The following is a 22435-nucleotide window of genomic DNA, read 5'->3' as shown; positions in this document are numbered from 1 at the left end:
TTTTCAAAACTGGGTCAAACTCCAAGGTCAAGGTCAAAAGGTCAAATATGTTGGTGCCCAAAGAAAGGTCTTGTCACAAGGAATACACATGTGAAATATGAAATCCATAGCTACAACCAATCAAAAGTTATGGGTTATGGGCAAGGTTAAAGTTTTTGCGGACAAACAGACAGACCGACGGACAGGGCAAAAACTGTATACCCCCGAATCTTCGATACGGGGGCATAAAAAGGAGGAGTCTATGTTATTTGGCAAAATGAGGAGGCGGTTTGAGACCCCAATGATAATCCACATGCAACTGCTTCTCCCTTTCTCCACCTTCTGTAGACCCTCCCATCTCCATACAAACAGCCCTTCAGTCGTTAGCAAGGTATTTTATGCCCCCTTAATCGAAGATTCAGGGATGGGATATATAGTTTTCCCCTGTCCGTCCGTCTATCTGTCTGTCTGTCTGTTTATCCGCAAAAACTTTAACCTTGCCCATAACTTTTGATTGGTTGGAGGTATGGCTTTCATATTTCACACGTGTATTCCTTGTGATAAGCCCTTTCTTTAGGTACCAACATATTTGACCTTTTGACCTTGGAGTTTGACCCACTTTTGCAAACATTTACCAAATTTCAACCTTGGCCATAACTTTTGAACAGTTGGACTTGGGCTTTCAAATTTTACATGTGTATTTATCATGACAAGACCTTTCCATGGGTTTATTGTTTTGTTTTGTTTTGTTTTTTTTACATTTGACCTTGACCTTAGAGTTCGACCCACTTTAATAAAACGTTAACCTTGGTCATTACTTTTGAACAGTTAGTACTAGGGCTTTCAAATTTCACAGGTATATTCCTTGTGAAAAGACCTTCCTTTGGATATCAAACATTTTGACCTTGACCTTGGAGTTTGACCTTCTTTTAAAAACTTTAATCTTTGCCATAACTTTTGAAAAATTGGTGTAGGGCTTTTATGTTTTGCATGTTTAATACTTATGACAAGGTCTTCCCCTGCGTACCATTAATTTCCACCCTTTGATCTTGACCTTGGAGTTTGACCCACTTCTAGAAATCATTGACCTTGACCATAACTGTTGAATGGCTGGTGCTTGGGCTTTCATATTTACCAAGTATATCCGTTGACACAAGTCCTTTCTTTTGGGTAACAACATTTTAATCTCTTGACCTTGGAGTTTGACTTGCATTTGAGAAAGCTGCCATACGGGGGCATCAGTGTTTTACAAACACATCTTTTATTTCTTTTAACCATCGTCGGTAACACACGGGTTTTCTTCTTGAGAAAACCAACATTTGTTTGTGTGTGTGTGTGTGTCCGTATGTGTTGTTTTTGTTATTTTTTTTTGTCCCACGCTTTTGCGAAAGCGAGGGGACATTTATATGATTTAATTTCATTCGACTGTCAGTTTGTCAGTCTGTCTGTCAAAAAAAATTTAAATCTTGGTCATAATTTTTGAATAAGAAGAGATAGGACTGTCATATTTCACATGTACATTACCTGTGTCAAGACCTTTCCAAATATACTATGATTTTTGACCCCGTCACCTCAACCTTGAAGTTTTACCTACTTTTCAAAAATTTTAATATTACTTTGAATTGGTCATAAATTTTGAATGATAAAAAATAGGGCGTACATATTACATATGTGCATTACCTTTGACAAGACCTTTCCAAATATACTATGATTTTTTACCCTATGACCTTGCCCTTGAAGTTTGATGTACTTTTCAAAAATGTTATCTTTGCTTATAACTTTTGATTGAGAAAAAAAAAATAGAAGTAAGGGCTTTCATATTTGACATGTGCATTACCTGTATCAAGACCTTTCCAAAAATGCTGTGATTTTTGACTCCCTTACCTTGAAGTTTAACCTTTAATTAAAAAAAAAATTACCATTACTTTAAATTGGTCATAACTTTTGAATGAGAAAAGATAAGGCTTTCATATTACACATCTACATTACCTGTGACAAGACATCACCAAATATACTGTGATTTTTTACCACGTGACCTTGAAGTCTAACCTACTTTTCAGAAATTTTATCTTTGCTTATAACTTTTGATAGAGAAAAGATTGGGTTTTTATATTTGACATGTGCATTAACTATGACAAGTCGTTTCCAAGAATGCTATGATTTTTGACTCCTTGATCATGACCTCCATGTTTGATCTCATTTTCAAAAATGTTAACTTTGGTGATTACTTTTGAATGAAAAATGATAGAGAATTCATGTTTCACAAGTGCATTGCCTGTGTCAAAAGTGTTTCCGAATGTGCTATGCTAGTTGACCCCGTGACCTTGACCTTCAAGTTTGACCTAATTTTCAAACATTTTATCAGTGTTGCTAACTTTTAAAGAAGCGAAGAGTCGAAGACACGGCATTCATATTTGACAGGTGCATTACCGGGAACAAGACCTTTCAAAGTTTACTGCGTAATGATTTTTAATCCCATGACCTTGACCTTGAAGTTTGACCTAGCTGCAGAACAGTAGCATTATGGTTTTATATTTTAGTCTTTGACCATAACACTACAGATCCCGTAATGCAAATATGTGCAATTTACGGCGCAAGATTTTCTGTGCACTTTGGGGATATATTTCGCCACTTTCCAGCACTGGTCAATCAACTACCTTTCATTCCCTATTTCTAGATATATTCTATAACCAATCTGATCTGTATATTTTATCCATCTCCTAACCCTTTTCTAGTCGTCTTTAAAGACCAGTAAATTTGCTTGTTGTGAATTTTATGCCATCCGACAACAAAGTCACAACAAGCGAGTTTATTGGTCGGTAGAAACGACTAGAAAGGTTCTGCAGCTAAGGTTGACCTAATGTTAAAAAAAATAACATTGCTGATAACTTTTGATTGAAAGAAGATATGGTATTTACATTTGACATGAGCATTACCTGTTTCGAGGCCTTTCCGATTGTGTACTCTGGTTTTTGACCTCATGACCCTAACCTTAAGGTTCACCCTACAGTTTTTATCAAATTAATTTGACATTTGTAATTACTTTTGAATGAGAGAAGATAGGGCTTTCATATTTCTACATGTACATTACCTACGTCAACACCTTTCAGGAAAGTTTATCATTTTTGACTTCATGACCTTGACCTAGAAGTTTGACCTACATATCAAAAATTTTAATCTTGACCATATCCTTTATGCTCCAGAAGAGAGTTAATGTAGTTTTGAGAAGTATACATTTTAAGCGGGGGACTACAATTCTTTGAATTTGTTGTTTTTTTTTCTTTCAATTTTCGGGGGAGCTTACTTGTTCCCTTGCATGCAAAATGCTTGGCAGTTTTAGCCATTTAATGTGAACTAAGGCTATAAAATTTCTCCAAATGTTAGCATTACAGCTCTCTCTATAATATACATTTATTACCAAAATTAACCGGATTTGATTATTCTGATCATGCTGCTCTGGTTTATAATTTAGTGACCGTGATTCAGTTCCTGTGCAAATTCAACACATTGTCGAAGAGCAAAGTCAGTATGTCATTGCTTAGATTGTATTTTAATCGTTCTTTGCGAAAATGTGTTGCTTGCAGATACCTAGCAACACAATTTGCTCATGGTCCAAATGCCGATAAAGGAGAAGATGTTCGAGACCTGCGAAATATCGGAATCATTGCCCACATCGACGCCGGCAAAACGACGACGACCGAACGAATGCTTTACTACTCTGGTTTTACAAAGCACTTGGGTAAACTGTCAAATATTATTTCCTGTTTTACATAAATCTAAGGCATTTCATTTGTTGAGCCCACACTTATTAACACCCCATCCCCCTTCAAGTAACACCCATGAAAACACACACAAAAAAGCAACGCAAAATAAGGAGGTGTTATTAATTGCTTAATTTTACAAAGATTATCATTGTACTGAATTTTTGATGTATTTTCTTTTTTTTTATTTGTTTTTTATTTTGATATAGACTAGGAATGATTTTTTTGTGTCTAGCCTAAAACTGTTGCTGTTTTGGTCTTTAGTGCACTACACACTTGTATTTAAACAATGTGCCATGTACCATCGATATGTATGTGACCCCCCCCCCCCCCCCCCCCCCCATGATTTACCTATGATATTGCGATAATTTGTAATTCCTTTCAATCAATGTTAGAGTGCAGGATAATAAGTTTCATTTTATTTCATTTCAGTAAATGTCATTTATGTGTTATTTTTTTGATTAATTTTAATTCATTTAAAATTTTACACGTTTCAAAGAAAAAAAAACATATCTCAAAATTTTTGCAAAGCAACGTTGTGTAACGGGAGAGGAGAAAAATGCAGCTGACCAGACTGGGATTTGAACCTGGGCCCCCTGAATCTCCAGTCAGGTGCTCTACCAACTTAGCTATCTGGCCACCGGCGATCGAACTCGTCTGACCGCCACAGTTGAAAAGAACCGTAAAAAGTCTGAAAAAAATCCTAAAAACTAGGGATTTTTCTTTCAGTTTTGGTCAACTTTTCATTCAGAATTACATTTTTTCATGTTTAAATGCTGGTAATTTTCAACTTTCCTCAGGTGATGTAGATCATGGGGACACAGTCACCGATTACTTAGAGGAGGAGAGAAACCGAGGAATAACAATCTCATCAGCAGCTGTTACGTATCAATGGAAAAAACACAGAGTCAACCTCATTGATACACCAGGTCAGATCTTAATCAAAATATCAAAGTAAGCAATTATGCATTTTCAAAATTAGTGATGTTTTAACACAATCGACTGAAAATGAAGAGGACACATTTGATCCATGTAAATGAATCTATATCTAGGTCTCATCAGTATTTCTTTGATTTTGGTAATATTTATGCTTGTACTTGTATATTTAGACTTGTACTTCAAGATTTAGTATTAATTAATGAAATTAATAAAAATGACAAACATAAACTTTTCATGACTGACATCAAAATGTTGAGAGATAGAAGCATTGCCAGTATAAACTATTAGCTGAAGATTTGTATGTCTCAGTTTAATTGTGTAGATTTTGTATCAAGTGTCTTTTTTTCTGGTTGATGCACAGGACATGTGGACTTTACAATAGAGGTGGAGAGATCTCTTAGAGTTCTAGATGGAGCTGTCACCATTCTGGATGCCTCTGCTGGTAATGTAACTTAGTCAACATATAAAGCACATGTGCTCATAAATGTATTATTAGGGTTTTAAATGAGTAAAATTAATTCATTGTATTTCAACCAATTTTCTAATTACTCTCCTCCCACAACTTGATAAATATTCTTACTTATCAGACCGTAAGAACATGAGACTATTAAAGAAAAATTATCAAAAATCTTGATTGTTTCCCACACATCTTTTTGATACTATTATGTCGTTTTTTTTAATGAATTCTCAAGAGGCTGCATCTTTTGTTTTTGGTAGGTGTTGAAGCCCAGACTGTCACTGTGTGGAAACAAGCTACAAAACATGACATCCCCTCCATCATCTACCTCAATAAATTGGACAAATTGGGGGTCAGTGTTGAGCTCTGCTTAGAATCCATTAGACAGAAATTACACATTGATCCATTTCTTATCAATTTTCCTTATGGTGAAAGCTTACAAAAATTCAAAGGACTAGTGGACATAGTTGATATGGTGAAATACGAATGGGACCTGGCAAAATCTACAGATGGGAGGAAGTTTTCAGTAATACCTTTAACAGAGAAAGAAGACGGTAAGTTTTGGGAGTATGCAGTAAAGGAAAGGACAAATCTTATTGGTCGATTAAGTGACACAGATGAAAAAATTGCAGATGAAGTTCTGTTAGAAACAAGTATGGACAAAATCAAACCAGAATTAGTAAGGAAGGCTTTAAGGAATGCCACTGTTAAAAGACAGCTTACCCCAGTTATGTGTGGATCTTCCTTAAAAAACAAAGGTGTTCAGCTCTTAATGGATGCCATATATGACTATCTACCCTGTCCAAATGATAGAGAATTTCCATTTTTGCAGTATTATGGATCAGAACTCTGTGCATTTGCATTTAAAACTATCCATAATCAGCAAAAAATGCCTCAGACCTTCTTTAGGATTTACTCAGGAAGTTTGCATCAAAGGAGTGATGTACACAATATAAATAGAAATTGTCATGAGAAAGTGAAGACACTATCTAGAATTTTGGCCAATGAGTATCACAACATATCAGCAGCACACCCTGGGGATATTGTTTGTGTGTCTGGTCTCAAAGAGGTAAGATTTTGCAAATATATTAAAAAAAATTATTGAAAATGGTAACAGGCACAAAGATACAATGTAGGGGATTCAGTCGTGAATTGTTGTCTTGGTGAAAGAAATTATTTTATCATTGGATATATCATTGGATATTAAAATTAATTTTCACATTTTTGAAATATGATAAAAAATGAATTTAACACTTTTATGAAATTACTTTAATTTTTTTTTTCTAAATTAAGACCAGAACTGGTGACACTATTACTTCCAAAGAAGGATTAGCTAAAATAAAACCCATTCTAAGGGAACACAGGCACCATGAAGATGAGGTAGATTTACACGATGATAGCCATGATGATGACCTGAACCATGATGTGGTGCTGGCTGGTCTACAGGTGCCATCTCCTGTTTTCTTCTGCTCAGTGGAGCCACCATCAATGGCGTATCAGAAAGACCTTGATTTGGCCTTGGAATGTCTTCAAAGAGAGGACCCAAGTCTCAAGGTAAAATGACATAAAAATACAGATGAACTTTGGTATCTCGAACATCAATATCTTGAATACCATGGATATTTGGCAGTTCCAACCCTTTTTTTCTTCTATTTTGAATTTCAATCTGAATATCTTGAATTCTCAGATATCTTTAAGTTTTTACTGGTCCCATCAATTTTAACAAGGTTTGACTGTGTATGTGAAGGTTATGTCCTCAATACTGATATTTGATATATCCTCAATGCTTATATTGGATGTATCCATCAATTCTTATAATCATGGATATCAATAATGTCAGACATCTTTTAGTATGACTACACCACTGGGTTCTAGAAATAAAAATCTGTAAAAATGCCTTATTCAATATGAATGCCAATTATTCACATTTCAGCTACTGAAAAACATTTTGTAAGAGCAATTTTTTTATGATATGGAGCTTATAAAGAAAAGAGCAAAGTTTTATATCACATTACACAAAGCTTTTAAGGATACAAAGTATGAATTAGTATTTTGTCCTTTCAAATATCTAGACAGGTTAGTTCAGAATGATGTTGTCTGAATAAGGCTAACAAGCTAGGCCAAAATAAAAAATACCTTTGTTTCCCCTAACGTGACCGACCCAATTAAAATGCGCCGACTGGAAAGTTTTTTTCATAAGATTATTCCAATAATTTTTTTTATGTTTATCAACTTTTATAAAATAGAATTCCATCAAAATCCGTTTTTATCAGAACGACTGATTTTGTTCTTGACTATGATTTTCATGTGTTTGTTGGAAACAAAATGGCGCCCACAGCATGTCTCGGTTACGGAGGGTTAGTTCATGTTTTAAAAGTAAAGACGACATATCTCAACCTTATGCCTTTAGCATATAAGAATCCTACACTCTTTGAAATACTTTTTTTAATAAAATAAAATATACAATGACCTATTAAGCGTGTTTCGGTTGTATTTACCAATCTGTCTTAAAATTAAGTGCTTAGGCCCATATAGGCCCTCCACATGATACCCCTCGTGAGCAGACAAGGGACCCACCTTGTGAACAAACCAATCAATTTCACTGCATTTTATTCAATTTGAGTTTTGATCTTATAAACAGTTCATCAATAATCCCATGTTTATGGGAGCATGAGTTGTAAATAATTCTGCAAATTTCATCCTAATGAAAAGGTATCATTCCATTTCATTTGAAGAATGTATTTTCAAAGCTGCTGTCAAAAAAAAAAATATTTGCCTACCTACCTACCCAACTTGAGATTTTTGGGTCGGGTTAGGGGAAACAAAGATATTTTTAATGATGGCCCTATCCATTATTTTTGTAATTTGTAGGTAGAAGTGAACCAAGAGACTGGACAGACCATTCTGTCTGGAATGGGAGAATTGCATTTAGAGGTCGTTAAACACAGATTATTATCAGAATACAAGATAGACGTATACATGGGTCCACTACAGATCGCCTATAAGGAGACCATTGATGACCCAGTCACTCACACCGAGACCTTGGATAGTGTAATCGGAGGGAAAAAACAGCATGTCACTGTAGCCATGACAGTACAGCCAAGTGAACAACAGAGTGGGAAGAAGGTCATATCGTATAAGCCACATACTAATGAGAAGACATTTATAACATCTCCTAGGTTTAGGAAGGAGTACAAGTCTGCAATGGAGAATGGAATCAAAACAGCTTTGTCTTATGGTATGGGTTTTCTAAGTCGAGCTAATTTTCATAGATTTTTTATATGCTATTTACAGGAATGATTACATTTTTTGGATATTGTTTATGCAGATGCTACAGTTTGCATTTGCTAAGTGGAAGATATGCATATGAATAAGCATATACATTTACTTGTGAAAAGTTTCAGTCAATTTTTCTATCAATGAAAATACATGTACATTTTAGAGGTCTGTAATTGCTCTGCTCCCAATCTGTATTGTTTCAATGGACTTTTGAGCTTGAATACTGTTTGTTATCTACATATTTAATGTATTACAATACAAATGTGATTACCGGTACTAAATACACTCAACTGAACTATGAAATACATGAAAATAAGATGAAATTTGTTTTACAGTAAATGAATTTATAAAATTCAAATTTATTTACCGTCTTCCTCGGAAGACGGTATACAGAGTTGAAGTATTTTACAGTCTTCGGACTATGCACTTCCTCTCTTTTGTGATTGGTAGAAATTGCATGATGAAAAAATTTTCAATTATTTCATTGGTTGAAATGCTGTTCAAGGCAAGGGAGATAATTTTCTGATGATCTAATTTTCGTACGACTTAACATTTTTTCAAGATTTTCAATCGTAAAAAAATATGACAAAACGAACAGTGGAAATTGGCAGTAATTAATTCGAAATAACATGCTAGTTTTTTTTAAAGCAATTACCCCCCCCCCCCCCCCCCCAAATTCTATATTTTCATTCTTAACAGAATTGATCTTTATTGCATGCAAGTTTTACAGCTTGTATGTATCTTTTTCCCTTTGTTTTTCACGGTCTTTCTAATCTCGGCAGCACTCGGCAACACCTCGGCCGATTCGTACCTCATCTACATATCACAAAGGGGATGGAATCAGCTGAGGTTTGCCGAATGATCTCGGAAGCAGAGTCGAAGTTTACGGAGACAGTCAAACATCTGTTAACTTTTCACTTGGTAGGGTTTATGTCAGAAAAAAAATTATGAAGAAATACAAAGCCAAGTAATTTTCAAGAATTATATGGCCTGATAGGTTTAGGTCAGTTTACTGTTTAAGGTTGTTGCTAAAGACGGTAAGCTTTTTGAAAAAGCTCTACTTGTTCTTTAAAGAAATAAGAAAGATAACCAAGAAAACAAGAGGTCCATGGGCCACATCACTCACCTGAGCACTTTGGCTATGAAAAAGGCAAAAATCAGTTCAGTATTGAAAAGCTTTAATGCATAAGTGGTCCTGACTTACACCCTAAAAAGGGATGGGGGGTGAGGTATGATTTGAACAAAACTGAATCTAAACTAACTAAAGATGCTTATATATTTCTTTGTCTGTGACTTTTTTTCCTACAAGTTTGAACTTCCATTATGGTCCCACCCTACCCCCGGGGTCACAGTTTGAACAAATCTGAATCTACACTATCTGAGGATGCTTCCATATAATTATGACCAATCATAACTTTGCTGTTGTTGAGAAGATTTTTTTAAAAAATTCCTATGTATTCCTATGCATAACTTTAATCATCAATTGTGGCCCCACCGTATCCCCAGGGGATCATGATTTTTTTTCATACATGAATCTACACTACCTTAGGATACTTCCAAATAGTTAATAACCAATCATGGCTTTGCTGTTCTTGAGAAGATTTTTGCTATATATTACTATGTAAAACTTTGATCATCCAGTGTGGCCCCACCCTACCCTCAGGGGTCATGATTTGAACAAACTTGAATCTATATCACCTGAGGATGCTTCCATATTAATATGACCAATTATGGCTTTCCTGTTCTTGAGAAGAAGATTTTTAAAAAAAAGATTTCCTATATACTCCTATGTAAAACTTTGACGGTCTGTTGTGGCCCCACCCTACCCCAGGGCGTCATGATTTGAACAAATTTGAATCTACACCACCTGAGGATGCTTCCACATAAATATGACCAATCATGGCTTTGCTGTTCTTGAGAAGAAGTTTTTTAAAAAAATTTTATATACATTCCTATGTAAATTTTTGATCGTCCATTGTGGCCCCACCCTACCCCTTTGGGTCATGATTTGATCAAAACTGAATGTACACCACTTGAGAATGCTTCCATATAAATATGACCAATCATGGTTTTGCTGTTCTTAAGAGGAAGATTTTTAAAGATTTTTGCTATATGTTCCTATGTAAAACTTTGATCTCCCATTGTGTCCCCACCCTACCCCCGGGGGTCTTGATTTGAACAAAGTTAAATCTACACTACCTGAGAGTGATTCCACTTGAGTTTCATCTTTCCTGGCCCAGTGGTTCTTGAGAAGAAGATTTTTACAAGATGCCATTAATTTTTCACTAATTTGTAATTATCTCTCCTTGAAAGAGGATGTGGCCCTTCATTTAAAGAAACTTGAGTCCCCATTACCCAAGGATACTCTGTGCCAAATTTGGTTGAAATTGGCCCAGTAGTTCTGGAGAAGAAGATGAAATTGTGAAAAATTTTCAACAACGACGACGACAGATAATGGACAAATTTCGATCAGGAAAGCTCACTTGAGCCTTTGGCTCAGGTGAGCTAAAAATACAGCAATGGTTTCATTTAGTGTGCATCACCAAATAAACCATTCAAAATGGATATTAATTCTGTAGATATGTACACAATGAAGACTCGAGAGATATAGACGAATAAATGATTACTGTAAAATCACATATTTTTGTGGGGTCAAATTTTTGAAGTTTGAGGAAAAAATATTGATTTGAAATTATGGGGATTTGATTTTGTGGTTGGAGAATGTTTCGTAGTAATGCATATACGATTTTACATTTTGTGGTGGTCATAAATTCATGGGTCTCTTCATACCTTGAAAACAAGGAAAATTACCCCCCTCCCCACGATAATTAGTGATTTCACAGTAATTTGTTTTTCTTTGTTTAAAGATTAATTAACATTTTATATTGCTGATGAAGATTTGAGGAATTGCTAAATGGATGAAACAAAATTTTGTTATATGTTTTTTTTTAAATATAGTTTTCCTTCTTTGTAGGTCCAATATTGAATTTTCCTGTGATAAATGTAGAAGTCGTTCTCCACAGTGTGGAGTTGTCCCGGGATACATCTCCTAATGTGGCGGCGGCCGCTGCCTCAATGTGTCTCCATAATGCCCTGAAGAAAGCCATACTCCATCTAATGGAACCCATAATGAAGCTAGAGGTAATACCAACAGTTAAATGAACCAAACTTATTTTTATTTAAAACATACACTCAATCCTCTTTCTTGAACTTGATTGGACCGTGAAAAAAGACAAGATACTGATATCCTAAGATTCAAGATATCAAGGTTAAAATACAAAATGAAAGAGTGAAACTTACAACTTACTTCAACATAACCATGATATTTGAGATATTGATGTCTGAGATACCAAAGATCAACTGCATGTTTCCAAACGAGATTTTCATTGAAATACATGGCTTTGCATGTTTTATTTCTTATAGACTGCTGTCTCAGACAGCATTTGGTATATGCATTTGCATTCTCTCTTAATGAGGCAAGTTTAATTACAATCAGATTAAAACTGTCAGAGGAGTAGCTTTTTGAAAGAATTTCACAGAAATTTCTATTTTTAGTAACCTTGGCAACACTGTTCATTGAATTCAAAATCATTATACAGTATTATGTATCTAAGTGTTTTCTACTTGTATGAAAAATTTCATTAAAATCATATTAAAACTGTTAGAGAAGTAGCATTTTAAAAGAATTTCACAGAAATTTCTATTTTTAAAAAACATGGCAACATTAACACTGTTCATCAAAATCAAAAACAAATACACAGAATCATGTATCTTAGTGTAGTCTATTTGTGTAAGAATTTATATTGAAATTGGACCAAAACTGTAGGAGGAGTAGCATTTTGAAAAATTGTTTACAGACAGACAGACAATTGCATGGACAGAGAGAACGACAGCTAGACAGATGAATGGACGGATGATTAAAAATGTTTGTGAAATTCTTGCAAAACGCTACTCCCTACAATAGTTATTGTCCAATTGCAATTAAACTTGAAAGAGAATAAATCAAGGATCATTATTTTATTTATTGCTGTTGCCAAACTTTCAGTTTAAGTGCTACCTTTCTCTACCTTCATTAATTAATTAAAAACCAGTAGAGCTACAGTCTAGTCAGAGACTTTTTTTGGCCATAATGAGGAAAACTTAAAATGAAATTTCTTTGTCTATATATATTTATTTAACTTCAATTAGACTTATTCATGATTGGGTTATTGTCATCTTGAACTGAGACTGAACATTTTTTGTCAGGATATGCAGTGTGACACTGCTTGTAGAAAATCTTCGATAAATGTGTGCCTATATTCAAAAATATTTTATTATTAAATAACAGTTACAAAATTTATAGATTAGTTTTCTTATATACAATATTGTGTGTGGGTGTGGGGGGTGGGGGTGGGGGTTAAAGGTACATGTATAACATGTATACCTGGTTCTTTTTAAGTCTTGTTACTTAATGTGAACATACTCAATTAATGGGGGTTTTTTATTATTAGATCATTACAGATCCTGACTTCTCATCAGTAGTCCTACATGATTTAGCCAGCAGGCGTACCAAAATTGAACATGTTCACCAGAATCCCAAGGACAACACCAAGGTCATTCAGGCCACCGTTCCCCTGGCCGAGCTCAGGGAGTATTCAAATTCCATCAGAAAGATCACACATGGACAATCATCCTTAAATATGGAATTTTCTCACTATGAAGAAATGTCTGAGGAGGATAAAAATAAAGCCATTGAAAAAGTGACTGGATTTCCAGTAAACCCTGCCATATTTAATCCTCCTAGTGCATAGGGCTGTGTCGTCTTCAGGTGGGAAGTGCGACATTAAAATTATTAGTTGCTTTATTTTTAGATACATTGTACTTGGTGCATAATTAATGAAATACCTTTTCATTTTTAAAGAGATATACCTGTATGTTACTTGTTCCGGGCTAAATCAAGGGGCAACTTTGTGTTATGTACATGTAGTATTTATCAAATATTGACAAATAAATACTGTTACACAGTAAATTGGGTACAATAAATATGCATTTGTTTCTTTGTAAAAATATATATCAGTGTTTTTTTAACCTTTATTTCAACATTTTACCTTAAAGATCAAATTACATATAAACTGGGGTGTAAGATAAATTTGCAGAATCTGGCTTAGATAAGCTGTAAATTTTTCACTGTATTTTACCAATTAGACACCCTCTAAACTAAAGAAAAACTGAACCACTGAAGCTTTGCACTGATAAATGATTTTTATATTTCCTGGGCCAATCTCCTGAAAAGCCAGCTGATCATTTCTACCCTAAATTAAAGATAGCACAACAAAAGCTTTATATATTTAATCCATTTATATATGTTTTCAGAATAAACATTTCAAAGTCATATACAAGTGTATTGTACTACTTCTATATCAGCTTGTATGGCTTGTAGGTAAAGATATAAGGGTCAATATTTTAAACAATCATCAACCAACTCAACCAGCAGTGAACTGGGATTGTAACCAACAATGTACATGAGCAAATATAGCACTATATGGTCTTAGTTTTCTTTTGCTTTTTTGTATAATCTTGATAAGCAGACAAACTCAATAATGCATGTTTGCTATAGAACAACTGGGATGGGGTGGGGGGTGTTCAATGATAAAATCAGCCTAATAGTTAGGCTGAGTAAGATATTGGACCTGTGGATGAGATATTGGACCGCTGTGACGTTTTTTCGTCACAATGTTAGCGGGATCAGCTTTATCTTATCAATTATCACTAACATGAAGCAAGCACAAGATATGTTAAAGAAAAAATATCACAAAACATTTATAGACAGTGTTCTGGACAAACTGCATTTTGTTGACCCTTCAAACCAAAGTGTTCTTGCGTCCGACAAAACTCATTTTACTCTCGAAGGCAGTCAATAAATGTATATTGTAAAGGTAAGATCAACAAATCAAATATTACCTTTAAGTGAAAGAGTGCCATATTTAGTACCGAAGTTATGAAAGCCAAGAAAAGTAAAACTTAAAAGATTATCACCGTTCGTATTCGTGTGCTTCAAAGTGTGTATACATTTACTACATGGTAGTATGGTATACATACACTACATTTGCCTGCATTTCACTTTTATTCCTGTCTTTTTTCACAAGTACTAAAAAGAATTAATTTGATGAGCAGAGGGTCCTTTCTTCCTTAGATTCTCTAAATAGAAATATCCAGAACTCCTGCTGAATATCATCTTTGTTCCACATTTACACTGATGCTAGACGAACTTCATTATCTAAGATGCTACGGTTCATCAAAAATTGCACATCATGTTCACAAATTCTGAAAGCATAACAAAATATGTAACTTAAATTCTGATCAGTGTAATGGACATTCAATTCAAATGTCGCACGTCCGCCGAAATATGGCTGAAATACTGTTGACTCGGTATTAAACAACTAATCAATCAAATGTTACACGTAATTATTATGTACCTTTGTAATCTATCTTTCCGTCTCCATTAATGTCAGCTGCTTTAAGAAGATATGCGGCTTCTTCTTCAGTTAGAACCTCTCCGGAAGTTGTCAAAACTTTTTTCAACTCTGAAGCATCTACGAAACCGTCTTTATTTATGTCAAATATGTGAAAAGATGCCAACATTTCTAATTTGCTCTGTTTCACAGACTTCCAGGAACTACTGAGCATTTCTTCAAACAATGGCCACGAAATGGTGTCTTCTCCTGAAACAGGAACACAGTGCATATGTATTATTATTTAACCTTTCTACCTTTTACTTTAATCAGACTGGTAATTTCAACAGTATCATACCATTAAACGAAGTATATAGATCAGAGACAAGTATCCACATACATTTTTCACTGACCAGGAATTCTTATTTTAGACCATCTCGATTAATTGATTTTTCATCTTTACATTCTAGTTAGCATATAATTTTGATATTGAGTATTCTTTTGAAATGATTAAGTCCCTATTGCTGAGAAATGTGAGGGATTTTTTACTCGTTTTGTTTGGACTCTCGATCCATTTTTGGAGTTACCTGGCTGGCTTATGCTACAAGAATTCTATGTGACCTTTAATATATTACCTTTTCCTGCTACTTCTGTAATCAATTTGTTCACATCTTTTTTAGATGGATTAAGTCCCACCGCTCTCATCACCGTTATAAGTTCCGACTTGTCTATTGCTCCACTCTGGTCTTTGTCGAAGAACTCGAAACAGTCTTTACACACTACAGAAGTAGAGTAATTGCAACAATTATGTTCAGCATTGGTCTGAATAATTTATTTGGCGTATATCTGATATGCGCACTGAGAATTCTAATTTAAGGTTACGGATAGACATTGCCGATTTGGTATTGATGTGATAATTCCAAATTATTCTAATGATGAACCAAAAAAAAAAAAAAGAACTTCGATTACACACCCCACCCTCTCACGCTACAGTGTATTGCTGCAATCGTTGACATGGCAAAATCTAAGTGATATTGTGGATTTTTTTTATTTTGCAATACGAGATTCATAAGAAACGGGGATTTTATCAATTTTAAACTTTGTTGTCGACGATTCTCTAATGGAGGACTGCAGCTGCCTATCTTAGCTTAGGTCGGTGATTATACAAATCACTTGTCTTTTCAATTATTATTATATATTTGGCGGGTATAAAAATATTCAGGAATCTCATTAAATTTCGTCCAACTCATACGTTTTAAAATTCGCTCAGAAAGCACAATACTTATAATGTCAATTAAACTAATATTTGTCGCACAAATAAGCCCCATCCATTTTTCTGTTGAATATCCCTTAGCCTCAAGCTATAGTTGCAACCACCCAAACATACAAGATTGATGGTCACAATTATTGCAGATATTTTCTAAAACCTAAGCAGAGAAAAGGGAATTCCACATTATAAGACAGGAAACAAACACGTCATCAAAGAAAAATTTTACAGAACATAAAGACAAGTAAACTGCCACTTGTATCAAACCAACGGATAAAGAAAGGGAAGTCTGAAATTAGTGTAAAGAAACGGGAAGTTCAAAAGTACTAGGTTTTCTACTTTCAAAGACCGTCAGCAAAAGAGACATTGGAATTACATCGTCAAAATGGTCTCCCCCAATAAATAAATAAAAATGTAGATTTCAAAGCAAAAAGAAAAGAAACTGTCAATGTCGTTCTTTGTAGAAAAAGTGGACTCTTGCGTATATATCGGGAAATATATTTATAGACATTTTAATTATTGACCAACCTACATTAGTATAAAAAAAATATTATTTGATTGAATAATTCCTATCTCTCTGATTGGCTGAAATCCAACATTGAAGGAAAAATACTATACTTTGTATTCAAGACAAAAAATAGATTGGGAAATTCCAAATTGATACAAATAGTTTTGGAAAGTAATTTTATTTGCACCTGATCTTACTCCCACTCATAAGATCGTAACATTAAGGTACATAGGATTCTGGATGAGGTGTGTGTGTGTGTGGGGGGGGGGGGGGGGGGGGTTAAGGGTCTGCACCTCTTCCCACCCCTTTTTGAGAACAAAAAATTTTAATTTAAATTTCAAGAATAAAAATTTATGAACCTTAAAACATCCCACCAAATAAATTTTGATTTAGGGGAGAATTCTTCTCTTTTGTGTGTGTGGGGGGGGGGGGGGGGATAGTCAATTTTTTTTTCTGGTAAGTTGTCAATTTTTTCCCTTTATGATGCCCCCTCCCTTTTCAAAATCGATCCTTTATACGTGTCTTTTTTTTTTTTTTTACATTGCACCTAGATTCCAAATTAATAAACTAGTTATGTCAATGTTTACACCGCCGTTTCTCTCATTATGTTTGGCTAGTACTTCAGTTAATGCAAATGAATTGCTTAACTAGTTTGTGTCATTTTATCATTGAATAATATAATAAAACAATTATTGCATTTTTTGGTCAATACGATGATTAAGCTAACTTCGAAGTACAATATTCACTTCGCCCTTCGGGATCGGTGAATATTGTACTCCTCGGATGTCTAAATCATCGTACTGACCTCAAAAACAGCAGTAATTGTATAATATCAGATTGACAATTCTTTAGACTTTGGAACACGTCCTTAAAGTTAAAAAAAAATCTATTGGTTTTTGTGGATGAAGTTATTGGATATTCCTTAGAATGAACTTTCTCAATATGTTTCCATTCTAATCCCGTGATTCTTTTACAAAAACTTCTAAAAAGTTTGCATTTAGTACGGTGAAAAGATTAAAGTTCAGTTGAGTGAACGACTCTACTGTACAGCATTCGATGACATCCTTTTCCGACGCGATCATTTCCATGATGAAAAAATGTGTAAAAAATAATTGTACGTCACAAGTTAACCAAAACTAAATATGTATTGCAAAATTAATTAATTTAAATTATACTTGTATATTGAACTTGCCAAGAAACATTGATATAGAGAAAATTATTTCTCGTCTTCTTGTTTAACCAGTAAATAGATAAAGCGTTTAAATAGATAAATATATAAACAGATAAAGAGTTTGAATTGAAAAGCATTGCAATGGAAATATCCAGTTTCTATGAGCTTTAATTGTTTGTATCGTAGTTCCCGATACGAACATATTATAAAACTTTCCGACAGCAAACATTCCAACTGGAGATAAAATAATGATTTAAATATTTATTCCAATAATGTTCAGCAAATTTAAATTCTAAACACCGTTAAAACCATGTACATAAAGTAATGAAAGGTGCATGCTCTGTTATAAGTATGGTTTAGTAAATAGTTAAGTAAATAATGGACAGTTAAGTAAATTCACTTACATTTCAGTTGTTCTGCTGTCAGCTTTTCGTACTTAAATTCTCCAGCATCGTCATCCTCTCCAAAGTTCATCCCAACATCATTCAAGTCAGCAAAATCCTGCAGAAAAAACGATTAAATAAAATCCATATAGCAACACTAGAAGTACAATTGACAAGGTTCTATTTCTTGGCAATTTCACGTGTAAATGGATTCCGTAACTTGAACGACTTACTGAATCTGTCTTGTATTTGTTGGCCATGTTTCCTTTTGGTGGGGCGTTGTGCTGTATAAGTGAACACCTAGTTTACCGTACAGGTACACGCTTGTGTGTATTGATCTGTTATTGTCTCCAAGTGGACCAAATCGAAAAATGCATGGGTGGACATAGCAATTTAAAGTGCAGAATTGTTTTAACTAGCGTATAGTACTGTTGTTCACCGATTTTTATTTGAAATTAAGTACTGAGTACAGGACTATAAAAATATATATCAAGTAAAAATCAATGAACGATAATACACATACATGTATGTAGGTCAAATCAGTCCCAATTTTTAATGAATGGAAAAGGGGTTTTCGTCAAAGCTTTGGTATTAAAATGAGGATTATCTTACTTGAAGTGTTACGTAAGAGTTTTTTTTTTTTCAAAAACGATTCTACGTGTCTGTAGTCTACTTAAATAAAGTTAAATAGGAAGAGGAGCCTTTTGAAAAATTTCATAAAAACTATTTTTAGTAAATCATGGCTTAAACATTCGTCGAGATCAAAATCCGATATACATGTATATATATAGAGAGAGAGAGAGAGAGAGAAATTGTATATCTTTGTGCAAACTACTAATGTAACAGTTTTTATTAAAATTCATTTAAATCAAAGTATAGCATTTGCTAGCTGAAAAAAATATCGGATGTTTGATTAAAGAGCAAGTCTTAAAGTGAATCTGACGTGTATTCAACCTTCTTTTTCGTCCCTAACTCATACTATGGTTCAAGATTTTGAGCAATGCTAAGGTTGAAGTCATATGTTATATCCCGTAAAAGTACCCGTTAAAAAGGATAGACAAAAGCCATATTTAACAGTCATGAAAGCTTTTTCATAACAGTCAAAATACAACAGAAGCAATGTCTACACGTTTTCAAAATTCACTAGGCATCTGCATATATAGTCCGGAGTACAGAATAAGCCAAGGATTTTAGGATGTACAGAACCAGTCGAAAGTTCTGGAGGTACATTATTCAACCGGTTTTCCGGAAGTGCGGACACCCGGGGCTTTCTAGTTATCAAATCATCTGAGGTTTGCCAAGTGGTGACAGTCTCCATTGTTTTTAAATTACAAGTGAAAGCATATGAGGAAATTTCGAAAACTGACAACAAAACTCAATTTCAATACTGCAATATTTACATTTTTACTATGCAAAGTTATTAAACAGTCGTACATGTATTTAAAATTTTATCAGTGTTCATTAACTCTTTGCACCTTTTACAATAAAGACAATATAATAATTAACAGTCTTTAATGGCAAGCAATTGACTCTGGCCTATTTAATTTATACAAATGATTTATGGACATTTTGCTAAAATCAAACGTTAAAATTATTTTACAAAAAAAAAAAATGGGGGAAAAAATTAATATCAGACTTCTGGAAGTTCTTAACAAAGAAGATGGGTAAACAAGGCGTGCAAAATGCCTACAGCTTCAATTTGTAAAACTTATTTAAAAAAAAAAACGTTCCTATTGTAGGAATGAAATTATGATAAAAAAGTTTTATATGGAAAAAATTTCTTGGAAAAATTATTCCATGGTTCAAAAAATTCAGAATTTGAAACCAAGTGATAAGATTCCAGATGATCAGTTTCTAGTTTTAGAAACTGACATGATAACACATCTCATAGCAGGTAATGGTATTTAAATCTTGTTTGTGATATAACCTCTGAATAACTGGATTTCAAATATTCCTCAAATTCTCAAAAAGATACGAATGTTGTGTCATAAAAGTCTATTTTTAAGGTTGAGTGGGTGTTAAGCAAAAAAAAAAAAAAAAAAAAATTAAACATCTTATATAGAACACTATGTTACAGAAGAGAAGTTGTTATTTTTGCATGCTCTCTTTGGTGTGTGCATTCTATTTCATAAATGAATAATTTTAACATTTGTGACACTGTTGCAGACTGTGGAGATTTTAGATAAAATATACATAAATGTTAACTATTTTTCCGGTTAAACAAATGAGAAAATTGTGTTCTTATTTGTTGAACCTTAGGCATTTTTCTTGGCTTGTTCACCCATCTTCTTTTATATTTAGGCTAAATCATACTATTTTATGAATAGAACATCCAACAAAACCAATAGAAAATAGTGTTACATGGAACTTTGAATTACAAAATGGCACATGTCAACCCATCATATTAAGGGTACATTGATTAGTTTCACTCTTTTCAATCCCATGCCTTATACATAAAAAAAACCAGTTTAAATTAAATCAAAATACATCAATGTGATAAGTCTTTATCCTCCAAACTAACTGCGTCACTTAAACAAGTAAAACAGCTGTAAAACACACGTACAAGTACTAATTACATGTATATCAGAGGTTGTTTACTGCAAAAGGTGAAAGAACTAGTGGCCTTAGTATTGAAAATATAACAGATAACAAAAATATTTAAACATTAAAACCCTATAAATCAATTTTAAATTTTTTTCCCATGTATCAACATAATGGAAGCTGCATCATTGCGTAGAATTTTCCTATGACACAAGTGAAGAATGTGTAATTAACACCTTGGGAACAAAATTAATCGTTTGTGTGTTCGTGGCAAGCTAAGGACATATAAAAAAAAATAAAATGTTGTCAAGAGCAGCATTAACATGCCTTTAAAACAATTTTTCCTGCTTCCAAAATTGCCTCGAGTCATTGACATTTGGTACAGATTATGTGTACAACATATTAAAAGCCAAAATAGGTCCATAAAAATACATTAAACAATGAATAAAAGATGACAAATTAAATGATGAGTCACAGGCAAATCTTTACAAACCTTAAGTATATATATATTTTTTCTTTATTATAAGTGTCTTCTCTAGAATAAACATATGTATACACAACAATTTGGTTCAAATGAGGGTGAAGATGACAATATACTAAACTCACTTAAGTAAGCATACATGTCTTAATTTCAAAATGTTTCTTTGGTAACCATTGCACCGGCATCATCTTCATTAGGAAAAACAACCTTTGAGATCACTTTGTGTCCTTCTTTAATTTCTCCTTTGAGGCTTTCTCCCCTTTTTTGTCCACCTGTTCCCTAAACACCTGCTTCTGACGGATTCCCTCCCAGTATATATGTATTTATGAAATAAATAAGCATTCTGGCATGGCCCGGTAGGAAAACATAACTTGTATACATAAACATTGCCAGCACAATAATCAACAAGCAATCTGAAAATTCAGTTAAGGATCATTCAGCCTTCAGGATAAAAACTCACTTTCAATGCCCAAAAGATGTGTGTAAAGTATTGCCATTTCCTCAAACATGTCCTTTCATACAGATAGTATCTTGTTTAAGTAAAATAATAACCCTTTAAAAAAAACTAAACTTTGTCCGTTTAATTTAACATTGGCACATGAAATTTTTTATCAATAACTTGAAAATAAAGCCTTGAATTGAAAAATACAACCTCCTGTCACCCCCCGCCCCCCCCAAAAAAAACCCCACCCCTTTAGTTGTATTGTGGTGTTTTTTCGATCTAGTGTTTTTTTTTTTTGCAACTTAAATAAAATTTCAGATCATGGTTTTACAAATTTGAGTCACAGATTCAGGAACACAGGCGAAAAAAGGATACTAAAGACTCTCCTTTCCAGTGGCTCCAACATGTATACAGATGTTGCCAAAAGATATTGTAGATACCAGTACGATATAAAGTTTTTCACTCTTTTAAAAACCATTTTGAACCTTGTGATATTGTTCCTTTCTTCAAAATAATGAAGGCCAGCCAAACGTCGACGTCAAATTAAAACACCGGAAAATTAAAGAGAAGAGTAACTACAAAACCAAAAACGATACAAAAAAAATAGTTCCGATTTGCGCTTTACTAGATGTCCATATTTTTTCCAGGTAGCCCATTCTCATAGTTTGCTTACCTTACTATTAAACTCTGAAGATCTTAGGGTGTTTTCCTCTCTACCTACGAGGCGCCGTTTTGGTGTTTATTGCCATTTCTTCAGTGATATCAATATTATCGAATATTACTACAAAAACTGTTC

General features: G+C 33.8%; 3 protein-coding genes across 3 annotated transcripts; 1 reads left to right on the top strand and 2 right to left on the bottom strand.

Annotated features, from left to right (window-relative positions):
* Positions 1-3461: 3461 nt before the first annotated feature.
* LOC133182994 (ribosome-releasing factor 2, mitochondrial-like) lies at positions 3462-13402 on the top strand. Its single transcript, XM_061317902.1, has 8 exons — positions 3462-3718; positions 4541-4669; positions 5041-5121; positions 5397-6205; positions 6430-6690; positions 8008-8374; positions 11390-11556; positions 12906-13402. The coding sequence occupies exons 1-8, from the start codon at positions 3508-3510 to the stop codon at positions 13203-13205; spliced, it is 2325 nt and encodes a 774-aa protein (XP_061173886.1). The 5' UTR covers positions 3462-3507; the 3' UTR covers positions 13206-13402.
* A 550-nt stretch (positions 13403-13952) lies between these two features.
* On the bottom strand, positions 13953-18439 carry LOC133183878 (calmodulin-like). Its single transcript, XM_061318771.1, has 5 exons — positions 18409-18439; positions 18197-18293; positions 15482-15625; positions 14871-15116; positions 13953-14718 (listed from the first exon to the last, which is right to left on the bottom strand). The coding sequence occupies exons 1-5, from the start codon at positions 18433-18435 to the stop codon at positions 14690-14692; spliced, it is 543 nt and encodes a 180-aa protein (XP_061174755.1). The 5' UTR covers positions 18436-18439; the 3' UTR covers positions 13953-14689.
* A 1175-nt stretch (positions 18440-19614) lies between these two features.
* Positions 19615-22182, bottom strand: LOC133183877 (serine palmitoyltransferase small subunit A-like). The gene is made up of 2 exons (XM_061318770.1): positions 22015-22182; positions 19615-21610 (listed from the first exon to the last, which is right to left on the bottom strand). Exons 1-2 carry the CDS (start codon positions 22115-22117, stop codon positions 21477-21479), a joined length of 237 nt encoding a protein of 78 aa, XP_061174754.1. The 5' UTR covers positions 22118-22182; the 3' UTR covers positions 19615-21476.
* Positions 22183-22435: the final 253 nt, after the last annotated feature.

The sequence above is a fragment of the Saccostrea echinata genome, unplaced genomic scaffold (genome assembly GCF_033153115.1).
Source record: "Saccostrea echinata isolate AGI-Se365-2 ecotype Australia unplaced genomic scaffold, CSIRO_AGI_Sech_v1 ptg000009l, whole genome shotgun sequence".
Taxonomy (NCBI): Eukaryota; Metazoa; Mollusca; class Bivalvia; order Ostreida; family Ostreidae; genus Saccostrea; species Saccostrea echinata.
This window is presented reverse-complemented; position numbering and strand designations above follow the sequence as displayed.